Genomic DNA, 18,928 nt, shown 5'->3' with positions numbered 1-18,928 from the left:
TAAAAAACAAATTCCTCCAAAAGCTGTGCTAGGGGATAAATTTGGGAAATTATTTTAGCCTATTACTGGAATTATTCACCTCATTGTTTTGTAACATGTGCAGTGATTTAAGATAAAATTAGGGTTGAGTCTCAAATAGCAATCCAGGGAATAGCAGCAGTCTGGGCACGAATGCTCAACCAAACTAAGGATGTGTTTAGTATTATGTATGAATCTAAATAGGCTGAAAAGAGGAAAAGGGCTTAAGCTGAATCAATGAAATCGTAATAAAGCATTAAGTATTTGGGACCTTGAGTACTGTACTGTACTATGGGTAGTCCTTGACTTACGACCCATTTGTTCATGACTATTCAAAATTATAACAGCACCAAACTGGGGGAACTTATGACCGGGCTGAGAAGCTGCAGCCATTGCATCACCCTCACAATCATGTGATTAACACTTGCTACCTTCCCTGCCAGCTTCCCACAAATAGTCAATAGGGAAGCCGGCAAGGAAGCTAACAAGTTGCTTTATATAAGTTGCTCCCAATACTCTTGCTCCTGAATAGCCCCACTGTGGAGTATGATATCTCAGGGATTTCATACTCTGTAGTAGCCCCGCCTACCTGTGCTTTGTAGCACGTGTCTGCCCATAGCTCCTTCACCACCCGTGACCTCCACTGGCCCACCTGTGGTACCTCCCCACCCCTAGGGCTCCTGACTGATGACCTGCATTGTCCTGGGGTCACGATGGCAACTGGAGCTGCTAGCACTAAGCGATACGGTAATGTGACATTGCCATTTATGACCACACTGCTTAGCAGTGGCAATCCCAGTCCCATCTGCTGTTGTAACTTGAGGACTATCTGCATGGTCTTCAATTTTCATTGGATCAGGATGTTAGTCAAAGCTTTTTGTTTGAAACATTGTACTGAATTTCACATATATAATTTTTAGACTTCACTGGCTGTGTTAGTCTAGATCTGAAGATTAAATGTTGCTGACTTTTGCAAGATTTCAGTATTACTAATTAATTCTACCTATGTTGACATTTAGCTAGTCCTCTCAATAGACTATGTATTCAGACTAGCTTTGCAAACAGGTGGCATGTGAATCCACAGCCATTCTCTCTCTTGTTGGGGTTCAGACTAAATTTGTTTCTCCCTATCAGCTTTTGGGGACAGGTTCAGGCCCTCCACCACAACTTCTGCCGTGTTCAGGAAGGATGTCCATAACTGGATGTGGTGGGACCACTGGCTGAAGAGGAAGAGGTTTTGGTAGGAGGAGGAGGAGTTAAAATACATTCCATCTTAGACTCTGTGAGGGGGAGGAAGTGTTTAAAGTCAAGACATTAGCAGTATATATGTCATTTCCCAAAGGAAGGCAGGCAGGCAGATGGAGAGATTACTGTACACAGGTGTTCTTTACCAAAGAAATGTCTTCAATCATTTCTTGGAGATGTTCCGGTTGCTTGTGGCTAACACTCGGTATCAGCCACATATTGATGAAATACCAGATTACCTTGTGCCACCAATAGCTTCTCCCAGTGATCTCACAAAGATGTAGAACAGCAGGGAAAGATTCCCCACGACCTGTGGCACTCCAAACTGGAGCTCCCTAGGCTTTGACCTCTTCCCTTCCAATTCTATCAACTGGAACACACTCTTCAGGAAGGAGAACCACTGCTTAACAGTTAAAGAGTTCGGTTAATTCTTGTCACCCTCTCAGAAGAATACTATGGTGGTGGTATCAAAAGTCATCGAAAGATTAAGTAGCACTGGGAAAGTCACTCTCCCCTTAGTGGTTCTCTTAGTTCAGAAACTAGTCAGCCACTTGGCAGAGAAGATTCCCACCATGGCAGTTAATTCCACAAAGTAAATTACTCCAGAGTAAATCAGAGTTAGCCCCCAATCTATTCATTCCAAACTTTTCATTGTCAGGGAAGAGGCACAGCCTGAGACAAGAAGTAGCAATATATCTCCCCTACTTATGGATTCCAGTGGGAAAGACAAATTCAAAATCAACTTCCCTTGAGTCTAAAGGCCCAGCAAAATTATCTTCATACTCGGGGGGTGTATGAACTGTTTTGCTTCTTCATTTAGGACTGATTGTGAGCCACAGCTGAAAGATACAGAGCAGAACACCATAGCTACCAAAGCAACCACAACATTCAAACTTAGAACATCTTTTCTGAGTTTACACTATGAACTATCAGTTTTATTTACAGTGAGATTTAAATAATACATAATGGCTGTTAATGCAAGCAGTTAAAGTGCTGTATAAAGGTACAAAGCAGAGCTTAAATATCTTATATGTACAAGCAATTATGTTAAAACTATACAAGAACACTATTTTTTTCCTTGCAATCTAAGTAAAAGAGGTAGCTTATAGCTTAACTGATTAAAAAGACTGCAGCATGACTCTTAGAGACAAAGTGTATTTTGTTAATTATTAAATCTTTTTAAAATGAATATCAACCCATTACTTCCCAGAGTCCTTGCAGCGTGAATCCATCTTTTAGTTTTTCTATGGCGAGTCCTAGCTCTTCAGAAAAAACAGGCTCACGGTCTTGTTGCTATTTGAAGGACAACAAGAAAAAAACTGTAAGCAAATTGTGGTTAGTACTGTTAACAAGAAACTAATTCAGTTTTATTGTAACTTTATACCTTGTTTCCATCAGCAAAATAAGCCTATGATAAAAAAAATAAAAATAAGTTATTGTGGTATTCAGCATTATTTTTAACTGAAAGTCAGGCAGTAAAATTAATTCATTGAAAAACTTTCTGTTATACAATGGTATGCAATAAACGTCTATTATTTCAAAGACAGCAAAATCTCATCACCCATGTAATTCAATTAGTATTAAATAAGATAAATTCATTTTCAATTTTAAATCCTGTTTTCCAAGGCATTCCTATTAATATGTATATTATTATATACTAAATATAGAACTTACAGCAAATAAACAATTAGCTTTGAACTGCAACTAAACAACTACGTAATTTATTCCTGGTATTAAAAAAGAGCTGGGATTTCTTGTTTCGTGTACTGTTGCTTGAATAGGCGGCACACAATAGTTATAAATAAGTAAATGAATAAAGGACAACTAACTTTAACTGATAATTTCTTGGGTTACTTGATTAATAGCATAAAATGACAATTGTTAGTGTAATATTACACCCAACAGACACATCTTAGTTTATTAACATTCTGACATGGTCTGTGAGCTCATTACAGTTTACTGACCAGTTTAGTATACATAAGCGTACAGGGAGCTTATTAGTTTTAAGAGACGCTTACCACAAAGGCATCTGTCTGCTCATTTGCCTCAATTTCTACATCCTCCTCTATTTGTTCTACGGTCACATCTTCGAGCTGCTGAGGCTGAATATTGATAAAGAAAGAAAAAAATGAAACAGCAATTTAATATCTTTAATATGTTTAAACAAAAGCAGGATTGATTGAAATTTCAAAAAGTGTACCTTTTCTTCCATTTCATAATCTACTCCAAATATAGGACTGACTGAAAACACTCTATGCAATGAATTTATTTCTTTTGCAGTTTCCTCTAGTTTTTCAGCTGGGTCAATCTTAAATCCAAGCACATATCCTCCAGTCTGTAAAAGAGTAATATGTTAAACAAAACTTACATAATAATTATGCTTGAGCATTGTTATCCAAATTCAGTAAATCAATATATTTTATGGATTCTAAAATGGTTCATTATCATATGAGAAATCAATGGCACGGTATTACTTTACCATAAATCATATTTAAATGTGTAATACAGATAAACTGAACATTTAAGAAAAATAACTAGAAGATGCAATGAGAATTACTTCTTAACCAGAAGTGTAGATACTATCTACAGATAGATAGATAGATAGATAGATAGATAGATAGATAGATAGATAGATAGATAGATAATATAGACGTAGAAATATACAATATACACACAGTATATGTCTGTACATAAAGCTTGTGTATTAAAGTATGTGTATAAAGTATATTATTAGATACATAATATATATGTATCTAATATACATACTGTATATATTATACAATGCATTTTAGTTGGCTTTCCATGTGCTCATTTTCATGTACCATTTTTTGTGAATGAATATAATTTTTAGGATACTGTTACAAAAGCAACTGGACAATTCACGGCTGGAAGCTATTTTTAAATACTAATCTCAGCAGCAGCATGAGAAAAGTAATAAGCAATGACACATGCATTTCCAAAGCCATTTATTCAGTCTTACTCCAACTTCTCAGAAGCAGACAATTTCAAGACTGCACTCACAATTTTTATAGGACTACATTGCTCAAAAATAGTACATGACCAAGCCTGCATGCCATGTTTCATTCAGAGATCTGATTGGTCACCTGCTGCTAATTTATCATGGTCATTATTATGTTTTTTCAATACTTATGCTCATTTATTAAGTATAATAACAGGCTACCATGTTGTGCTAATCAAAGCAACAATTTCTCTAGAACTGAATAACAGAAAGTAAAAAATGTTTATTGTAAATCAAATGGTATATGAACTGAAAGAAATAAATTATACCATTAGTTTCTTACCGCCTGAGAACTTTCAATGACAAGTGCCAAGCCAAATTTTGAATCTCTAATCTTTATAGAACGCTGAATGCAAAGATTATAAAAATACATGTGTTAAAACATTTTTAAAATAGATTCTTAACAAAAGTAACTGAAAATATCAATACAATCTCTTGCAATTAAGCTCTTTGTAATTATGCAAAATATCTGAAAAGAGAAAAACAAAAAACACTAAAAAAGAAATGAAAAAGCAAACTTTTGTGATATTGTGATAAATCAGAATTTAATATTTGTATGGTTACTCCCACAACATCTTTAGCTGGCATGACAATAATTACCTTGGAAACCAAATAAACTTTGGCACATTTAAAAAGAGTGGTATAATTTCCTAATTTAGACCATGACATCCAAAGCAAAGTTTCTAGTTTACACACACCGAATGCCATTCATCATACCAGCTCTAATATGTACTATTGCTTAATTTCCTTTCCCCACTGTTTCACTGTAGTGAAAATACTGCTAACTTGCCTCATAAACATGATAAAGAGATCTTTAGTACTAATTAGACATGAGTGTTAGGCAATTTGCAGGTTGTTTTTTTTTTAATGACCATTGTGGGAGATAGAAGTGTCAGTGGCAATGATGTGTGTGACGTTCCACTACTTATCCACGGTCTCAGCAAAAAAAATAATTAGTCTGAGAAATGAGTAGTCTCCTTCCATGAGATTGGCAGTTAGGGAAGGAAAGCTTAACCATTTCCTTTTCAAATGACACAATCCTAATAATTACAGCCATTTGAAAATAGAGTACTGTATTAACAATGAGATAGCTTCACATATAATTAAACCCTAACAAACCATACATACACGCACTTATGAGCACATATGGGTGATCTGGTAGGGGAGTGAAAGGTTACTGATTTCAATTGCAAGAGCCAAGTATACATTTTGAACAATTAAAATAATATAATATATGATAATTACTAATAAGAGAGATAATTGTAGCTACTTACAATTTGCAGATATGGTATACTGACATTAAAGCTATCATTCATATTAGCGTGCCAAACTACTCTAACATTTGTAATAAAAAATGTACCCAGGTTTCCCTAGAAAAAGAAATAAAGCAAAATAAATCAGGCTCCCTGAATACTTCATATTTCTACATATTTGTGTAAACTCTAAATAGAACAGCACATTTCCTGAAGTAAAACTGACATTTAAATACTTATTTAAATAAGAAACTCACTGGGAATCACCTGTAATAGAAATCGTGCTACAAAGGAGGAAACTCTCTGATATTCCTGCCAAGTTCTCAAAATAATATGCTATTCAGATACAATGACATACAAGTTAAATTTAGCTTGTTCCAGAGGCAACTACTGATATCAAAGTGACAGTATTTAAAAAGAGCTGTTTTGCTCTGTAATGCTGATTTTCTTCCTATTTTAGCTAAATCTTAGATGTTAAAACAACTTTATGTGAGAAAATGTTCCTTTGTGATTTTTTTAAATTATTTCTGAGATGATGATGATGATGATAATAATAATAATAATAATAATAATAACAATAATAATAATTTGGAAGGGACCTTGGAGGTCATCTAGTCCAACCCCCTGCTCAGGCAGGAAACCTTATACCATTTCAGGCAAATGGCTGTCCAGTCTCTTCTTAAAAACTTCCAGTGTTGGAGCATTCACCACCTCTGGAGGCAGGTTGTTCCACTGGTTAATTGTTCTAACTGTCAGGAAGTTTCTCCTTAGTTCTAGGTTGCTTCTCTCCTTGACTAGTTTCCATCGGTTGCTTCTTGTCCTGCCTTCAGGCCCTTTGGAGAATAGCTTGACTCCCTCTTCTTTGGGGCAGCCCCTGAGATATTGGAACGCTGCTATCATGTCACCCCTCACCCTTCGATCCAACTGAACAAGCTGTACCCCTCTATGATTATAATAAAGATCTGATTTGACTCACAGAGTTAGAAACAACTGAAAAACAATTGAGGAACAATTGCCAGAAAACAGCTGCACGGGCAGTTCTTGAGGCCTCTAGGGTGGCCCATGTTACATCGCTATTCCACAAGTTGCACTGGCTGCCAGTTTGCTTTCGAATCCAATTCAAGGTGTTGTTATCACCTTGAAAGCCTTTTGCGGTATGGGTCCAGAGTATCTGAGAAACTGGCTCACCCTTATGGGATTAGCCCACCCCACTTGTGCTGGCAGAAGAGGCATGCATGCACCCCATTAGCCAAGGAGTTTCGCCTGGCAGAGTCCAGATGAAGAGCCTTTTCAGTTGTGGTTCCCACCCTCTGGAACATCTTGTCCCTTGAGGTCAGATCTGCTCCCATCATTTTGGCCTTCCAAAAGGTCTTGAAGACATGCCTATGGCAACTAGCCTGGAGCCCTAATGAGGTGGCATGCTGGTAGCATGTTGGAGGTGGCTAATGGAGTAGAGAAGCCCACCTATTCTCTGTGTGCATTTTGTTCCCTCCCTCTCCAACTTGCTTAGTTTTATTTTAATTTTTAAAATTTAAGATCCTTACTTACTGTTTTAATGTTTTAGTGCATTTTATTCAACATCTGTAAGCCACCTAGAGTTGCCTTTGGAGAGATGGCAGGTATTGCAGCTTGATAAATTGATAAATATATAAATAAATATTTCTGAACCTACTTTTTAAGGAGCTATAATGTTATTATATTACACAAGTTTAACAGACGTCAAAGTTGGGAAATCGTAGTTTTAGTGGTTCCTGCCTCAGGAAATACAGTCTATCTATCTGCAGCAAATAAAGCTTCTTAGTAAATGTAACAATGCTTTCCTATGATAATTATTCTGATTCCTTTCTAATTACTATAACTATGATAATTATTGCAGTTATTATTGTAATGGTTCAAAGACAGAAACACTGAGCTACGGTAGATTTATAGCTGTAAAAGTATACAATTTAGGTTTTCAAGCTATATGGTAATGACACTGCCACCTGACATGACAAGCCATGCCTATTGACATTAACCTGATGTGTCAACTAAATTCAATTAAAACATCATAAAAGTAGTGAAAATATGGACAGGTTACCTTCCTTTTTAAACATGACTTTCCATTTCTCTAACTAATGATAAATAGCATGGAGAGTATGTACAAAAGACCTATTGCATTTTAGAAGAGTTAAAAAAAATCCAGCTCTACTTGCAGCTTTGGCACATACACAAGCATACTTCTTTTTAATGCACTGTTCGTCATAGTTTATGGTTGCACAACTGTATCTAAAGCAAGCTGGCTAGCTCCCTCTCAACTCTGCTTTTACAATATTAACTTACTTTTATTTCTGATTGTATATAAGTTATTTGTCTTGAAACTGCTTTACATAGCTTTCCTCACTTACAAATGCAATGCTTGTTACATTTTGTTCCTAAATTATCTATTGTTTCCTTACTATGGTCATTACTCCCTAAGTTTTAATTGACTTGGATAGTCTTTAAGGGACAATGAAGTATTAATTATGCTGGTCTATGACTGTAATAAAGATCTGATCAGAAATATTAATGCTAAGAACAGTCTACTATTCTACATAATATAATCAAATAGATTGTGTATGAGTCGGGGTAGGCAACCTTGGCTCTTTTATGACTCGTGGACTTCAGCTCCCAGAATTCCTGAGCCAGCATGGCTCAGCTTGGAAACCTCTCCCTTTCCCCTCAGCATGGCTGGCTCAGGAATTCTGGGAGTTGAAGTCCACGAGTCACAAGGTTGCCTACCCCTGGTATGGGTTATACAATCCTTTTGGCACATTAGACATTTTTAAGAAACCACTTTTTTAATATTGTTTTCTCATGCCACCTCATACCTGGTCACTAGATAAGTTCCAAACACCATTTATTTTGTCATACACTTGTTCTTTTGGTAACAATCTTAATTGCTTGTTCTGAATTAATGCAGATCTCAACTTCAGTTCACGGTACATTTTCGATGTTTCGTAAGCTCTAGAAACAATGGAACACATAGTTTTAACATTTTCATTTTTAATTTCACTTTATTTAAAAACATATCCATAAAATAGCCCATTTTGTGTACAATTCTGTCCACAATTTACCGATGAGTAAACTAACCACATTAAGCAGCAGTAAAAAAATATACAGAAAAAAAGTAAGACACATTCATTATATATCAACATCCCTGCAGTCAACCCCAATCTTCTGTAAGTGACCCATACCGTTCTGGATATTTTTTGATAGAAAAGTTGCAGACTCATAGAAATACACGTTTATTCAATGCACAAAATGTAAGCTTATTCTTAGCATCCAAGTATTTCTTAGATTTTTAAGCAAAAACTTAAGTTAGCAGCCCTTGCTGCAAAGTATACTTTACAATCAAACAAGGCAGTGGTCTCAACCTTTTCTTCACCGTGGACCCCATTTAAATACCTTCAGTGGTCACAAACCATGGCCACGCACCATTAAGACTTAACTCAAGATTTAAATCATAACATTTCTTCAAGACTTCACCCGTGACGAAATTGCACCCACCCCAGTGGTCCACGGATCACATTTTGAGAACCACTGAAATAATATATATATATGATGTCTTGAGCAGCGGAAGCATCACATATACAGTCTTTTTGCCAACGGAGCTCCATGAAATCTCCCATACTTTGCCATGGAATCAATTTATTCAAACCAAGCTCTGGAAAAAGCACTTCTAAGATGTTGAGGCATGTAAATTGTTAAGCAGTTTTCTATCTGAAAAAAAAATATTTAGGTTGTGCCACCTCTTTCAAAAACTTAGCACACACTGCATCATCTGGGGCAGCAACATCCAGGAACATTTATTTCAACCTTTTCTTGGTTTGAGCTGGCAGTTGAACATAAAATTCATATTATAAAAAGCAATTTATAATTTGAAATGCTCAAGTGCAAGGAGACTTGCTGCCCCCCAAAAAATAATTTAATTAAAAAGATAAAGATGTGTAACTGAACACCCTTCCTCCCTGGAAAATTGCTTGAACATTCTGTAAGTGTGAACATTACACAATTATTCACACTTAAAGAAATTAACATTTCACTCAGAAGTTGGGAACATACTGAAACATTTTGTATTAAACTCAAGACAGTTGGTATTGCAGGAATTTGAAAACAATATTACTATTTCCCAGTAAAATTGTAGTAGTAGTAGTAGTAGTAGTAGTAATAGTAATAATAATAATAATAATAATAATAATAATAATAATAATAATAATAAGAAGAAGAAGAAGAAGAAGAAGAAGAAGAAGAAGAAGAAGAAGAAGAAGAAGAAGAAGAAGAGGAGGAAGGGACCTTGGAGGTCTTCTAGTCCAACCCCCTGCTCAGGCAGGAAACCCTATACCATTTCAGACAAATGGCTGTCCAGTCTCTTCTTAAAAACCTCCAGTGTTGGAGCATTCACCACTTCTGGAGGCAGGTTGTTCCACAGGTTAATTGTTCTAACTGTCAGGAAGTTTCTCCTTAGTTCTAGGTTGCTTCTCTCTTTGATTCTTTATTTTCTCTCTTTGCTTCTCTCTTTTAGGTCAGTTATTTCCTCATGATGGTATGCATAACTCAAAAACTAAGAGTTGCCTTGCAGTGAGATGGGCAGCAAACAAACAACAACAACAATAACAATATAGTTTAGCTGGGATGCAGGTTAACTTGCTATCATTTAAACTAAAACAAAAAGGATACAAATAGTACTAAGCAATGATATAAATGCCTTTCTTAGAAAACAATAGCTTTTTGTTTCTATCACAGTTGGACCCAAACTTTTTAATAGTCATTAGCAGCTTTTAATATATCCAGAACTACCTCTCTCTCCGTGTCTGTGTATATGAATTCAAATAAAAATCCCTAAAATAAAATAACTTATCATGGACTTTTAAAATGTACAAAATGTTGAGGAGATTGTGGAAAAGGGATGGTAAGACAAGGATTTTGAAATACAGGGTAGAGATCTGCATTTGTAATACTAAATTGTATTATATTTCAAACAAGCAGAGCACAATTTCTGAAACCTAATGTACCACATGGAATTAACTAATTTTGTTAGGGCTGTTTTAGTGAGTCTTTTGTGTTTCTACATAAAACTTAAAAAAACCTTAAATACCTGTGAACAGAAATAACAGAAGCAAAAAGTCTGGGGCTCCCAGGAATCACGTTTGTAAATATGAATTCAAAACGTGTATTGTTGCATTTGGTTAAGATATAAAGTGCTTCTGTCTGTCCTCTTAATTTCTATAAGAGAAAATGTCAGATTTAATATTTTATTGCAGTTTTTAAAAGAAATGAACATTATAGTCGTTTAACATTTCTGAAAAATGTTATACAGAGTTGCACTTGATGAAACTTCAGTTTTTGAGAGATACAAATGTGTGCTATATTTATAATCTGCCTTGTCACAAATGCCTTGAGTAAGTAATATAAACCAGGGCTTTTCAACCAGTGGTACGGCTGGAGTTGCAGGGCTGTCGGGGCTCAGTGGAAGCGCCAGGATCAGCGCCAGGATCCAGCTGGAGCTCAGCGCTGATCCTGGCACTTCTGCTGAGCCAAGAAGAAGCGCCGATCAGCTGGAATGTTGCAGCATCTCCACGGTCCTGATTTACATTCAGATGCTTGGCAACTGATTCATATTTATGACGGTCACAGTGTCCCAGGGTCATGTGAAGTGACCAAAACCTGCTGCAACCACCCAGCAGAGCTGGGGGGAATAAAAACCAAACACCCCCCCACCCCACCCCCGCTGCCAATCCTAAACAGAAATGCTCACAACAATGAAAACCTCGGACAGGAGGAAGAGCGCTGCCGGGCGGGCAGGCAGGTGTCCTGCTCGGCTGTGGCTTGGGGGGCACTTTTTTCAGTGCCACTGTAACTTCGAACAGTCCCTAAGTGAACTGTTGTACTTCATCACTTTTTTCCTTTTTTTTTTTTGGTCATCAAGTTTTCGACACCTTGCTAGCTAGGCGACTGGTGATACTCGGATGTTGCCGTATCCTAAAAGTGCTACAATTGGTGAAAAGGTTGAAAAGCCCTCAGGTTCAGTAAATGTAGAGCACATAAAAGATCATTTCTGTTAAATTACACATTGAATAAAACATGCGATAATTTTAATTATAAACTCATTAAAGCTGACCTATATTAAAATTCCAATTATTCATATCTGCACTAATCGATATCTACCATTGCTCTTTCTCCCCACCTCTCTCTCTTTTTTCTTATGGGCCAAATCTGAAGACCAAACTATATTAACAAAGATGCTGTTATATTAAAGAATGTGCAATAATGTAGAATTAAGAGAACACGTGTTTTAATGTGAGATGATAGATTTATAACTACCTGGATGATATTACAAGATATCGGATAAATATATCTGATTAATATTCTTATTTTGCCATTACATATTTTTATTTTTCAATATTTATTTTCTTGTCTTTTTAAAACTTCTAGTTATTACTGAGAACATGTTAAATAACATTGGAATGAGAATGAAATCTGGACCAGGAGATTAGCATTTGGAGGTTCATCAGATAGTCTTCGGGTTATGATGACAACTGGGACTGGAATTTCTGTTGTTAAGAGATGCAGTCGTAAATCACACTGTCATGTAACCACATTCCATAGCAATAGCAATCCCAGCAGCCCCAGTTACTGTCATAACCCTAGGACTACATGAGGACTTTACATGTTCATGACATGAGAGGTGGGAGTCTCAGGCAAGCAGGCTGAGGAGTAAGACCTATTGGTGTGCGCGTGTTGCAGGCAGGCATTATGGAGCATGTGTAGGGAAGTGTTGCAGGAAGGTGCTAGGGGGTTACAAGAGGGTGGGTGGTTTCCGTAAGCAGTTGTAATGGAGTGTGGTGATGTGAAAATGCTGCAGAAACAGGAGTGTCTGCAACCTCCTGCCAACTTTTCCATTTTGCTTGTGGGACGTGGGCAAGGAAGGTCACAAATGTGACTATGGGATGCCACAATGGTGAACAGGTTGCCAAGCACATGAATCATGATTACATGATGCAAGGATGCTGCTGTGGATAGAACTTTTGAGGGTTGGTTTAAGTCCCCCACGTTCAGAGTCCTTGTAACCCAAGGACTACTTGTATTCCCATCCTTAAACTACCAACTTTGAAGAATGGAAAAAGATAAAATATAGTACACTTTCACAAACAGTACGATTTCAATTTGGGAAACAGATAATCTATGTGCTTCTACTGCTGCAGAAGATGCTTATTCTGTGTCTGGAACATACTTACCAATTTGTAAATGCTAGCTGACATCAAATCAGAAGACATGACCATAATCACACATTGTGGTTTATACACCAAATCTTTCATATCTTTAGCAAAGTCTATATTTTTTGTTATTAATTTCCTGTTTGATATCACTGCCTACATTTTTCTTCTGTGCCCAACTGTATAAGTATTTTTAGCTTAAGTGAAGAACTTAATACAGCTCAAGTGAATTCATTAAAGTCAATGCCATGACGCATACATAAAACTTGGATAACACTAATGTTCTTGGTAATTTTGTAATCTTACCGAGTTAGCAGTTCTTGTTGTTGTATTCACAAAGCAATTGTAGCCAACAGCTAAATAATTAGGGAAAAGAAACACAACATTATTAAAGACGTCATGATCTCCAGATCTCTGTGCAGAACGCAAAAATATCAGTCTGAAAGTTATAATCTGTTTAGCATTATTATTTTTATTTTAATTCCATTTATATCCCACCCTTCTCCGAAGACTCAGGGCGGCTTACAAGCTTAGCAGTAGCCTTCATTCTTTGTATATGCCTGCTTATTAGGGCTTTCACACACACCCCAAGCGGCATTATTACAAAGTCAGCTTACTGCCCCCAACAATCTGGGTCCTCATTTTACCTACCTCGGAAGGATGGAAGGCTGAGTCAACCTTGAGCCTGGTGGGATGCGAACCTGCACTAATTGCAGGCAGCTGGTGTTACTTAAGGAGGCATTAGCCCACTGCTCCACCAAGGCTCTTAGAATAGTGATTTAATAACAGACTGTTAGTATAAAGTAACATTATATAATATATGCACAGCAAATATATAAAGGCACAGGAAGACAAGTGGGAATTCAAAGTGAAGCAAGGCAATTTTCCATTTTTAACAATTCCAGATTAATATATAACATCCAGAGTGCTTTGAAATAATTTACTATTGCTTCATACTTCTCGAGCAATAAAATTTAAGACATTACGAGGATTCTGAATATAATATCAGAGTATGCTGAATAACATTTTTGATTCTATCATTGCTTTCTACAGGACAGACCTCAACACCTTTTTCCAATTCACTTCTTTTACAATGCTCCATGCAGGCCAACAATAGCAGAAAAAGAAAGACGTTTACCACCTGCCACCTGTATCTACTATATCAGTATTTTTGTTAGAGGTATGGTACACTTTAAAATACATAGCACATTTTTGAGGCTTCCACATAACCATCACCCCCTCCTACCCAAGATGCTATTATTTTAAGGAATCTCCTTATTACAATTAATAAAATAGCAGTATCTTTTTTCAGGTCGATGAGAATTTGAAAAGGGTTGGGCTATTTTAATAACAGATATATCAGGCCCAAACCCAGAGATGACACAGGGAAATCCAACTGAATTCAATCTTTTATTTACTTATACCTAATGGACAGAATTTTACCAAACTAACTAGGCATATGCTGAGTGATTCTAGACTATGCCTATCCTGAACCTTTTCCTTCTTCCAGCTTAGAACTGTGCAGTACCGTAACCCTCTGGGAAAGCTCTGTGTTGCCAAAACACTTCCCCACTGCTTTTTCAGGTACACTTTCCATCACATAATAACAGCTAATCCTGTTGTTATATGTTACAGTAGTGATGTTATAAATCATCAGGAATCCTTGGAGATTAGGGTGATAATTTGTCACATTTGACAAATACATCAGAGAGACTTCTTGGCAGACTTTTTAAAAACTGCACACTATTAACAACTGGGGGGAACAGACAAAATATGCACTAAAAAGGGAAATAATACTTACAGAGGTTGACTCTAGGCAACACAAGAGAGTGCCAAATAATCCTTAAGTTTGTTACTAAGAGTCTGCCTAGAAATTAAAAAAAATATTGGAATTTCTACATACGATAACTTTGTTTTTGTAGATGAGAAACAGAAAAAAAGTGCATGACATGGACAAGTTGGACCTGTAATCAAAAATAATGTAAAGCAGCAATGATTTCTGACCAAAGAATCCAGAGAAATCCTGTTGATAAACTTAGCCATTGTTTCTCTTTTTTAACTTATTCCAACTGGAAGTAATCATAATAGGCCACTATAAGATGACTGCTATAAAATGAACTACACTCTTACAGAAAGGATTCACCAGCATGTTCCCAGTTTAATAATAGACTGCAGCTGTGGCATGCACAGGCCTGCTGGATCAGGTCAAGTCCATCTTAGGCAAGTATTTTATTTCTCACAATGAACAGGCAGGTGCTCTGGGATACTTGCAAATAGAAAATGGGACGTACCCTCCCCCTTTAGTCTCTGTACTATAACTGCTTTTTGGAAACATGTTGCCCCAATGTGGAGGTTAACACTGAATCTTCAAGACCTTGGCCAATCTGTCCTCTAGCATCCTTCTGTCCTGTTAGAGTGTTAAAAGTTTTTCTTACTTCTGCAAACTGAGGGTCTCCTGTAGTTGCAAATAGTGTAGATAATGCAATACTGACTAAATAAGCCTCCACACTGAGGGAATGAGTTTGCTCTCAGTATATAGGATTTAATAGAATACAATACAGTTATAGAACAAGATAAATAAATACCAACACCACCAATGTCATCCTTAGAAGCAAACAATCTTTATGGGGGAAATAAACTAAGGAAGCAAACATTAGAGCAGGGGTAGGCAACCTCGGCTCTTTTATGACTCATGGACTTCAACTCCCAGAATTCCTGGCTGACCCAGGAATTCTGGGAGTTGAAGTCCATGAGTCATAAAAGAGCAGAGGTTGCCTACCCCTGCATTAGAGGGTAAGGCGAAAGATTTCAGGAAGCAGATGTTTTGTAGATTTGAAAAAAGAGGGGAAAAAGCCCTAATAGCAAATAGCATGGGGAAAAGGGACGTAACAGTGGGATATAATACTTTAACAAATAAAGACAATTGTGGCAATCAAATCAGTGTTGTACAATGATACTGTCTGTAATAAATTCAGATAATTGTAAATCACAAAATTCACAAGCAAAATAAATTTCATCTACATCCATGGGGGGATACCTTAATTTGGCAGAAGTATACTTGTTAATTAAAAGAGGTTATCATTAATGCAAACATGAAAAAGGAGTTTTAGGAGACAAAATATCTGAAAAAATAGAAAAATAAGCTCTCATTCTTTCAAATTCTATTCTAAATGACCAATTTTGTATTGCATATGTTCAAAATCAACCAACTGGAAAAAGTTTTCTTTCTTTGAAATGTTTATGGAACAAATTTAACCAACTTTTAAAAACTCTTGTTACCTTTCTCTCCATTGTTTCCTTTGGTATCTTCAATAGGCTCCAAACAATCAATTAGGACCTCCCCTGGTCTCATTTTCATTTGCCTAAAACAATATTATATTCTTAAAAATTGCTATAAACAGTTGGCTTGTTTTTAATTACAAAGGCCAGTCATATTAATTGAATATGAATAGCATTCTGAGAGGTAACAATTATGTACAACCTTCCCCCTTGCCTACAATTTCTGTGAAAGGATTTGTAGGTTGCCATCATCATTCTCTCTTTAGCCAAAAAAAACCCCTTCCAAAACTTTTTAAATAAATAAATAGCCCATCTTCACACTTAAGATCTAAAAGGAAAAATAAATTGGGATAAGAAAGAAATGACAGTACTACAGTAATTATTAATTACAACTATCAAGCCTCTCAGTGGCCCTCAATCCTGTTCAGTATCACACTTCAAGTATTGTAAAGCGGGTCCCTCCAAATGGGAATCCACTGATAATATCTCTTTTAAGATATTTTGCTTCTGAATGATTTGATTCAAGAGGCTTTCTCTTGAACCATTACATTTACAGATAATTCTTCTGAAGGCTCAATTAACTTTATATCAACAGGCAAATCAAATATTTATTTTGCCAAATGAAATACATTATCCTCTTTTCCAGGTGTGACTCTTAATTTCCTTCCTTTGTTCAGTTCAAAACAGAAGACAGTTTTCAAATTATGTTATTAAAATGTTTTAATTTTGATTCAATTAAAAATGCTCAATATATGTCCCATTGCACCTCAGGTTACAGGTAACAATCCTTTAAGGTAGCATGATGTCTTCCAAAATAAATAAGATGTGAAGGAGCCACTTTACTGTAGTGGTTAATACACCAGCTTGGGTGACCTTGGGCCAGTCCCCTTCCCTCAGCCCTAAGGATGAGGTAATGGCAAACTACAGGTAGTCCTCAACTTACAAAAATTCATTTAGTGACCATTCATAGTTATAACAGCACTGAAAAAAGTGAGTTATCACCATTTTCATACTTTTGACCATTACAACATGTCCAATGGTTGCGGTGTCCTGGGGTCATGTGATCCCTTTTGTGACCTTTCCAAGAGCAAAGCCAATGGGGGAAGCCCAATTCACTTAACAACCACGTGACTAACTTAACAACTGCAGTGTTTCACTTAACAGCGGTGGCAAGAAAGGTTGTAAAATGGGGCAAACTTCACTTAACAAATGTCGCACTTAGCAATGGAAAGTTTGGGCTCAATTGTGGCCGTAAGTCGAGGACCACCTGCACTTCTAAAATCTAGTCAAGAAAACCGCTGGGCCTAGTCTAGGCAGTTGCTAGGAGTCAACATTGACTCCAAGGCACGCACACCCCAAAAGAGTCATAAGGAAGATTAGATAGTATACTACTATATACCAGGGGTAGGCAACCTTGGCTCTTTTATGACTCGTGGACGTCATAAAAGAGTCAAGGTTACCTACCTCTGGTATATACAGAAGTAGCATAAAAAAAATGTAGCTCAGGATGACAGGATGTTTCTTTACTCTGGGCAAAGTGCCGAGCAAGCTGTGAAACTTCTACAGTATGTATCTTCTGCCACGCTGGCCTGCTGAGGTAGGAAGGCCGTGGGATGGGAGGGAGGGAGCCACGGGTCTCCCACTCTATGAACAAATGAACCTTTATTGTCAAAGTACAACCTCGGAAGCCAATCATGCATCAAGTTTATAAAATTATTTCCCGTTCAAGAGCCTAACAGCCCACGGATAGAAGCTGTTCTTCAGCCTGTTGGTATGGCTGGCTTCAGGAAATAGGATTTTTACTGCCATGGAGTTAAAGAAGTTGTTTCTGGTTTTACCACATCATTACAACAGTAGTGAAAACTTCAACTAAGCAAGTGTGTGTGTGTGTGTGTGTGGGAGGGCAGTTCACCTCAGCAAGGTACTCTGGGGTGAAGAGATTCTATTAATCTAATCTAATCTAATCTAATCTAATCTAATCTAATCTAATCATCTAATCCAGGGGTCTTCAAACTTGGCCCTTTTATGACTTGTGGACTTCAACTCCCAGAATTCCTCAGCCAGGCACACTGGCTGAGGAATTCTGGGAGTTGAAGTCCTCAAGTCATAAAAGGGCCAAGTTTGAAGACCCCTGATCTAATCTATCTGTAACTTATCCCTGGCCTTGGGGTTTTTCCAACAATGAAGCCCCTTTGAAGTAAAATGGCTAATCCAGGGGTAGGCAACCTCGGCTCTTTTATGACTCGTGGACTTCAACTCCCAGAATTCCTGAGTCAGCTATGCTGACTCAGGAATTCTGGGAGTTGAAGTCCACGAGTCATAAAAGAGCCGAGGTTGCCTACCCCTGGGCTAATCTGATCCGGTAGGGAACAAAAAGATAAACAGCCGCCTGTCCCAGGATTGACAGGCACCAATTAAGTGTGTGAAAGTCTCGATTTGGATTTGAAATCCCGTGGATGGGGAGGGTCGAGATCCGTTGTGAGGGCTCGCGGCACTCGCTCCTCGGCTCCAAGGCCGGGAAGCGCCAGTCCTGCGCAAGGCAGACCCTTCCGACCCGCGAGGGAGAGGCGCGCGGCGGGGGGGGGCGGGGGAAACAGCTGCGCTCGCGCGAGAGCACTCACTGCGAAAAGATGTCAAAGCGAACATCTCGGTCCTCCCACAGCGAATCCGCCGTTGCAGCCGCCGCCATGACAACCGTCAAATGGGATCTCCGCGCACCCGAGACTCCAGCTTCGCGACGAGCCTCGACGAAGGACAAACTTGCTCAGCGCGTTTGAGAAACTGCTGGATTTACACTGGCGAACGGCTAGAGGGCGCTCGTTCCGGCCTCAGAAAGTCCTCGGGACGCGTTTTTTTTCCCCGATCTGCTTTTTACAGATACG

General features: G+C 37.7%; 1 protein-coding gene across 1 annotated transcript; it reads right to left on the bottom strand.

Moving 5' to 3' along the window:
• Nucleotides 1-962: 962 nt before the first annotated feature.
• On the bottom strand, nucleotides 963-18,779 carry BBS5 (Bardet-Biedl syndrome 5). Its single transcript, XM_083348862.1, has 12 exons — nucleotides 18,668-18,779; nucleotides 16,047-16,129; nucleotides 14,569-14,634; nucleotides 13,074-13,123; nucleotides 10,649-10,776; nucleotides 8,382-8,517; nucleotides 5,557-5,652; nucleotides 4,566-4,628; nucleotides 3,464-3,598; nucleotides 3,282-3,365; nucleotides 2,648-2,671; nucleotides 963-2,556 (listed from the first exon to the last, which is right to left on the bottom strand). The coding sequence occupies exons 1-12, from the start codon at nucleotides 18,733-18,735 to the stop codon at nucleotides 2,455-2,457; spliced, it is 1,035 nt and encodes a 344-aa protein (XP_083204988.1). The 5' UTR covers nucleotides 18,736-18,779; the 3' UTR covers nucleotides 963-2,454.
• Between the last annotated feature and the right edge of the window lie 149 nt (nucleotides 18,780-18,928).

This window comes from Vipera ursinii, assembly GCF_947247035.1.
Source record: "Vipera ursinii genome assembly, chromosome: 1".
NCBI lineage: Eukaryota > Metazoa > Chordata > Lepidosauria > Squamata > Viperidae > Vipera > Vipera ursinii.
Note: the sequence above shows the minus strand (reverse complement) of the source record. Positions and strands in the feature narration are given on the sequence as shown.

Coding starts and splice junctions, on each gene's coding strand:
- BBS5 (XM_083348862.1), bottom strand. CDS start 18,735: ATGGCGGCGGCTGCAACGGCGGATTCGCTGTGGGAGGACCGAGATGTT. Junction 14,635..16,046: donor AGGAAACAATGGAGAGAAAG/GTAACAAGAGTT, acceptor TTTAATTTCTAG/GCAGACTCTTAGTAACAAAC. Junction 3,366..3,463: donor ATTATGAAATGGAAGAAAAG/GTACACTTTTTG, acceptor ATCAATATTCAG/CCTCAGCAGCTCGAAGATGT.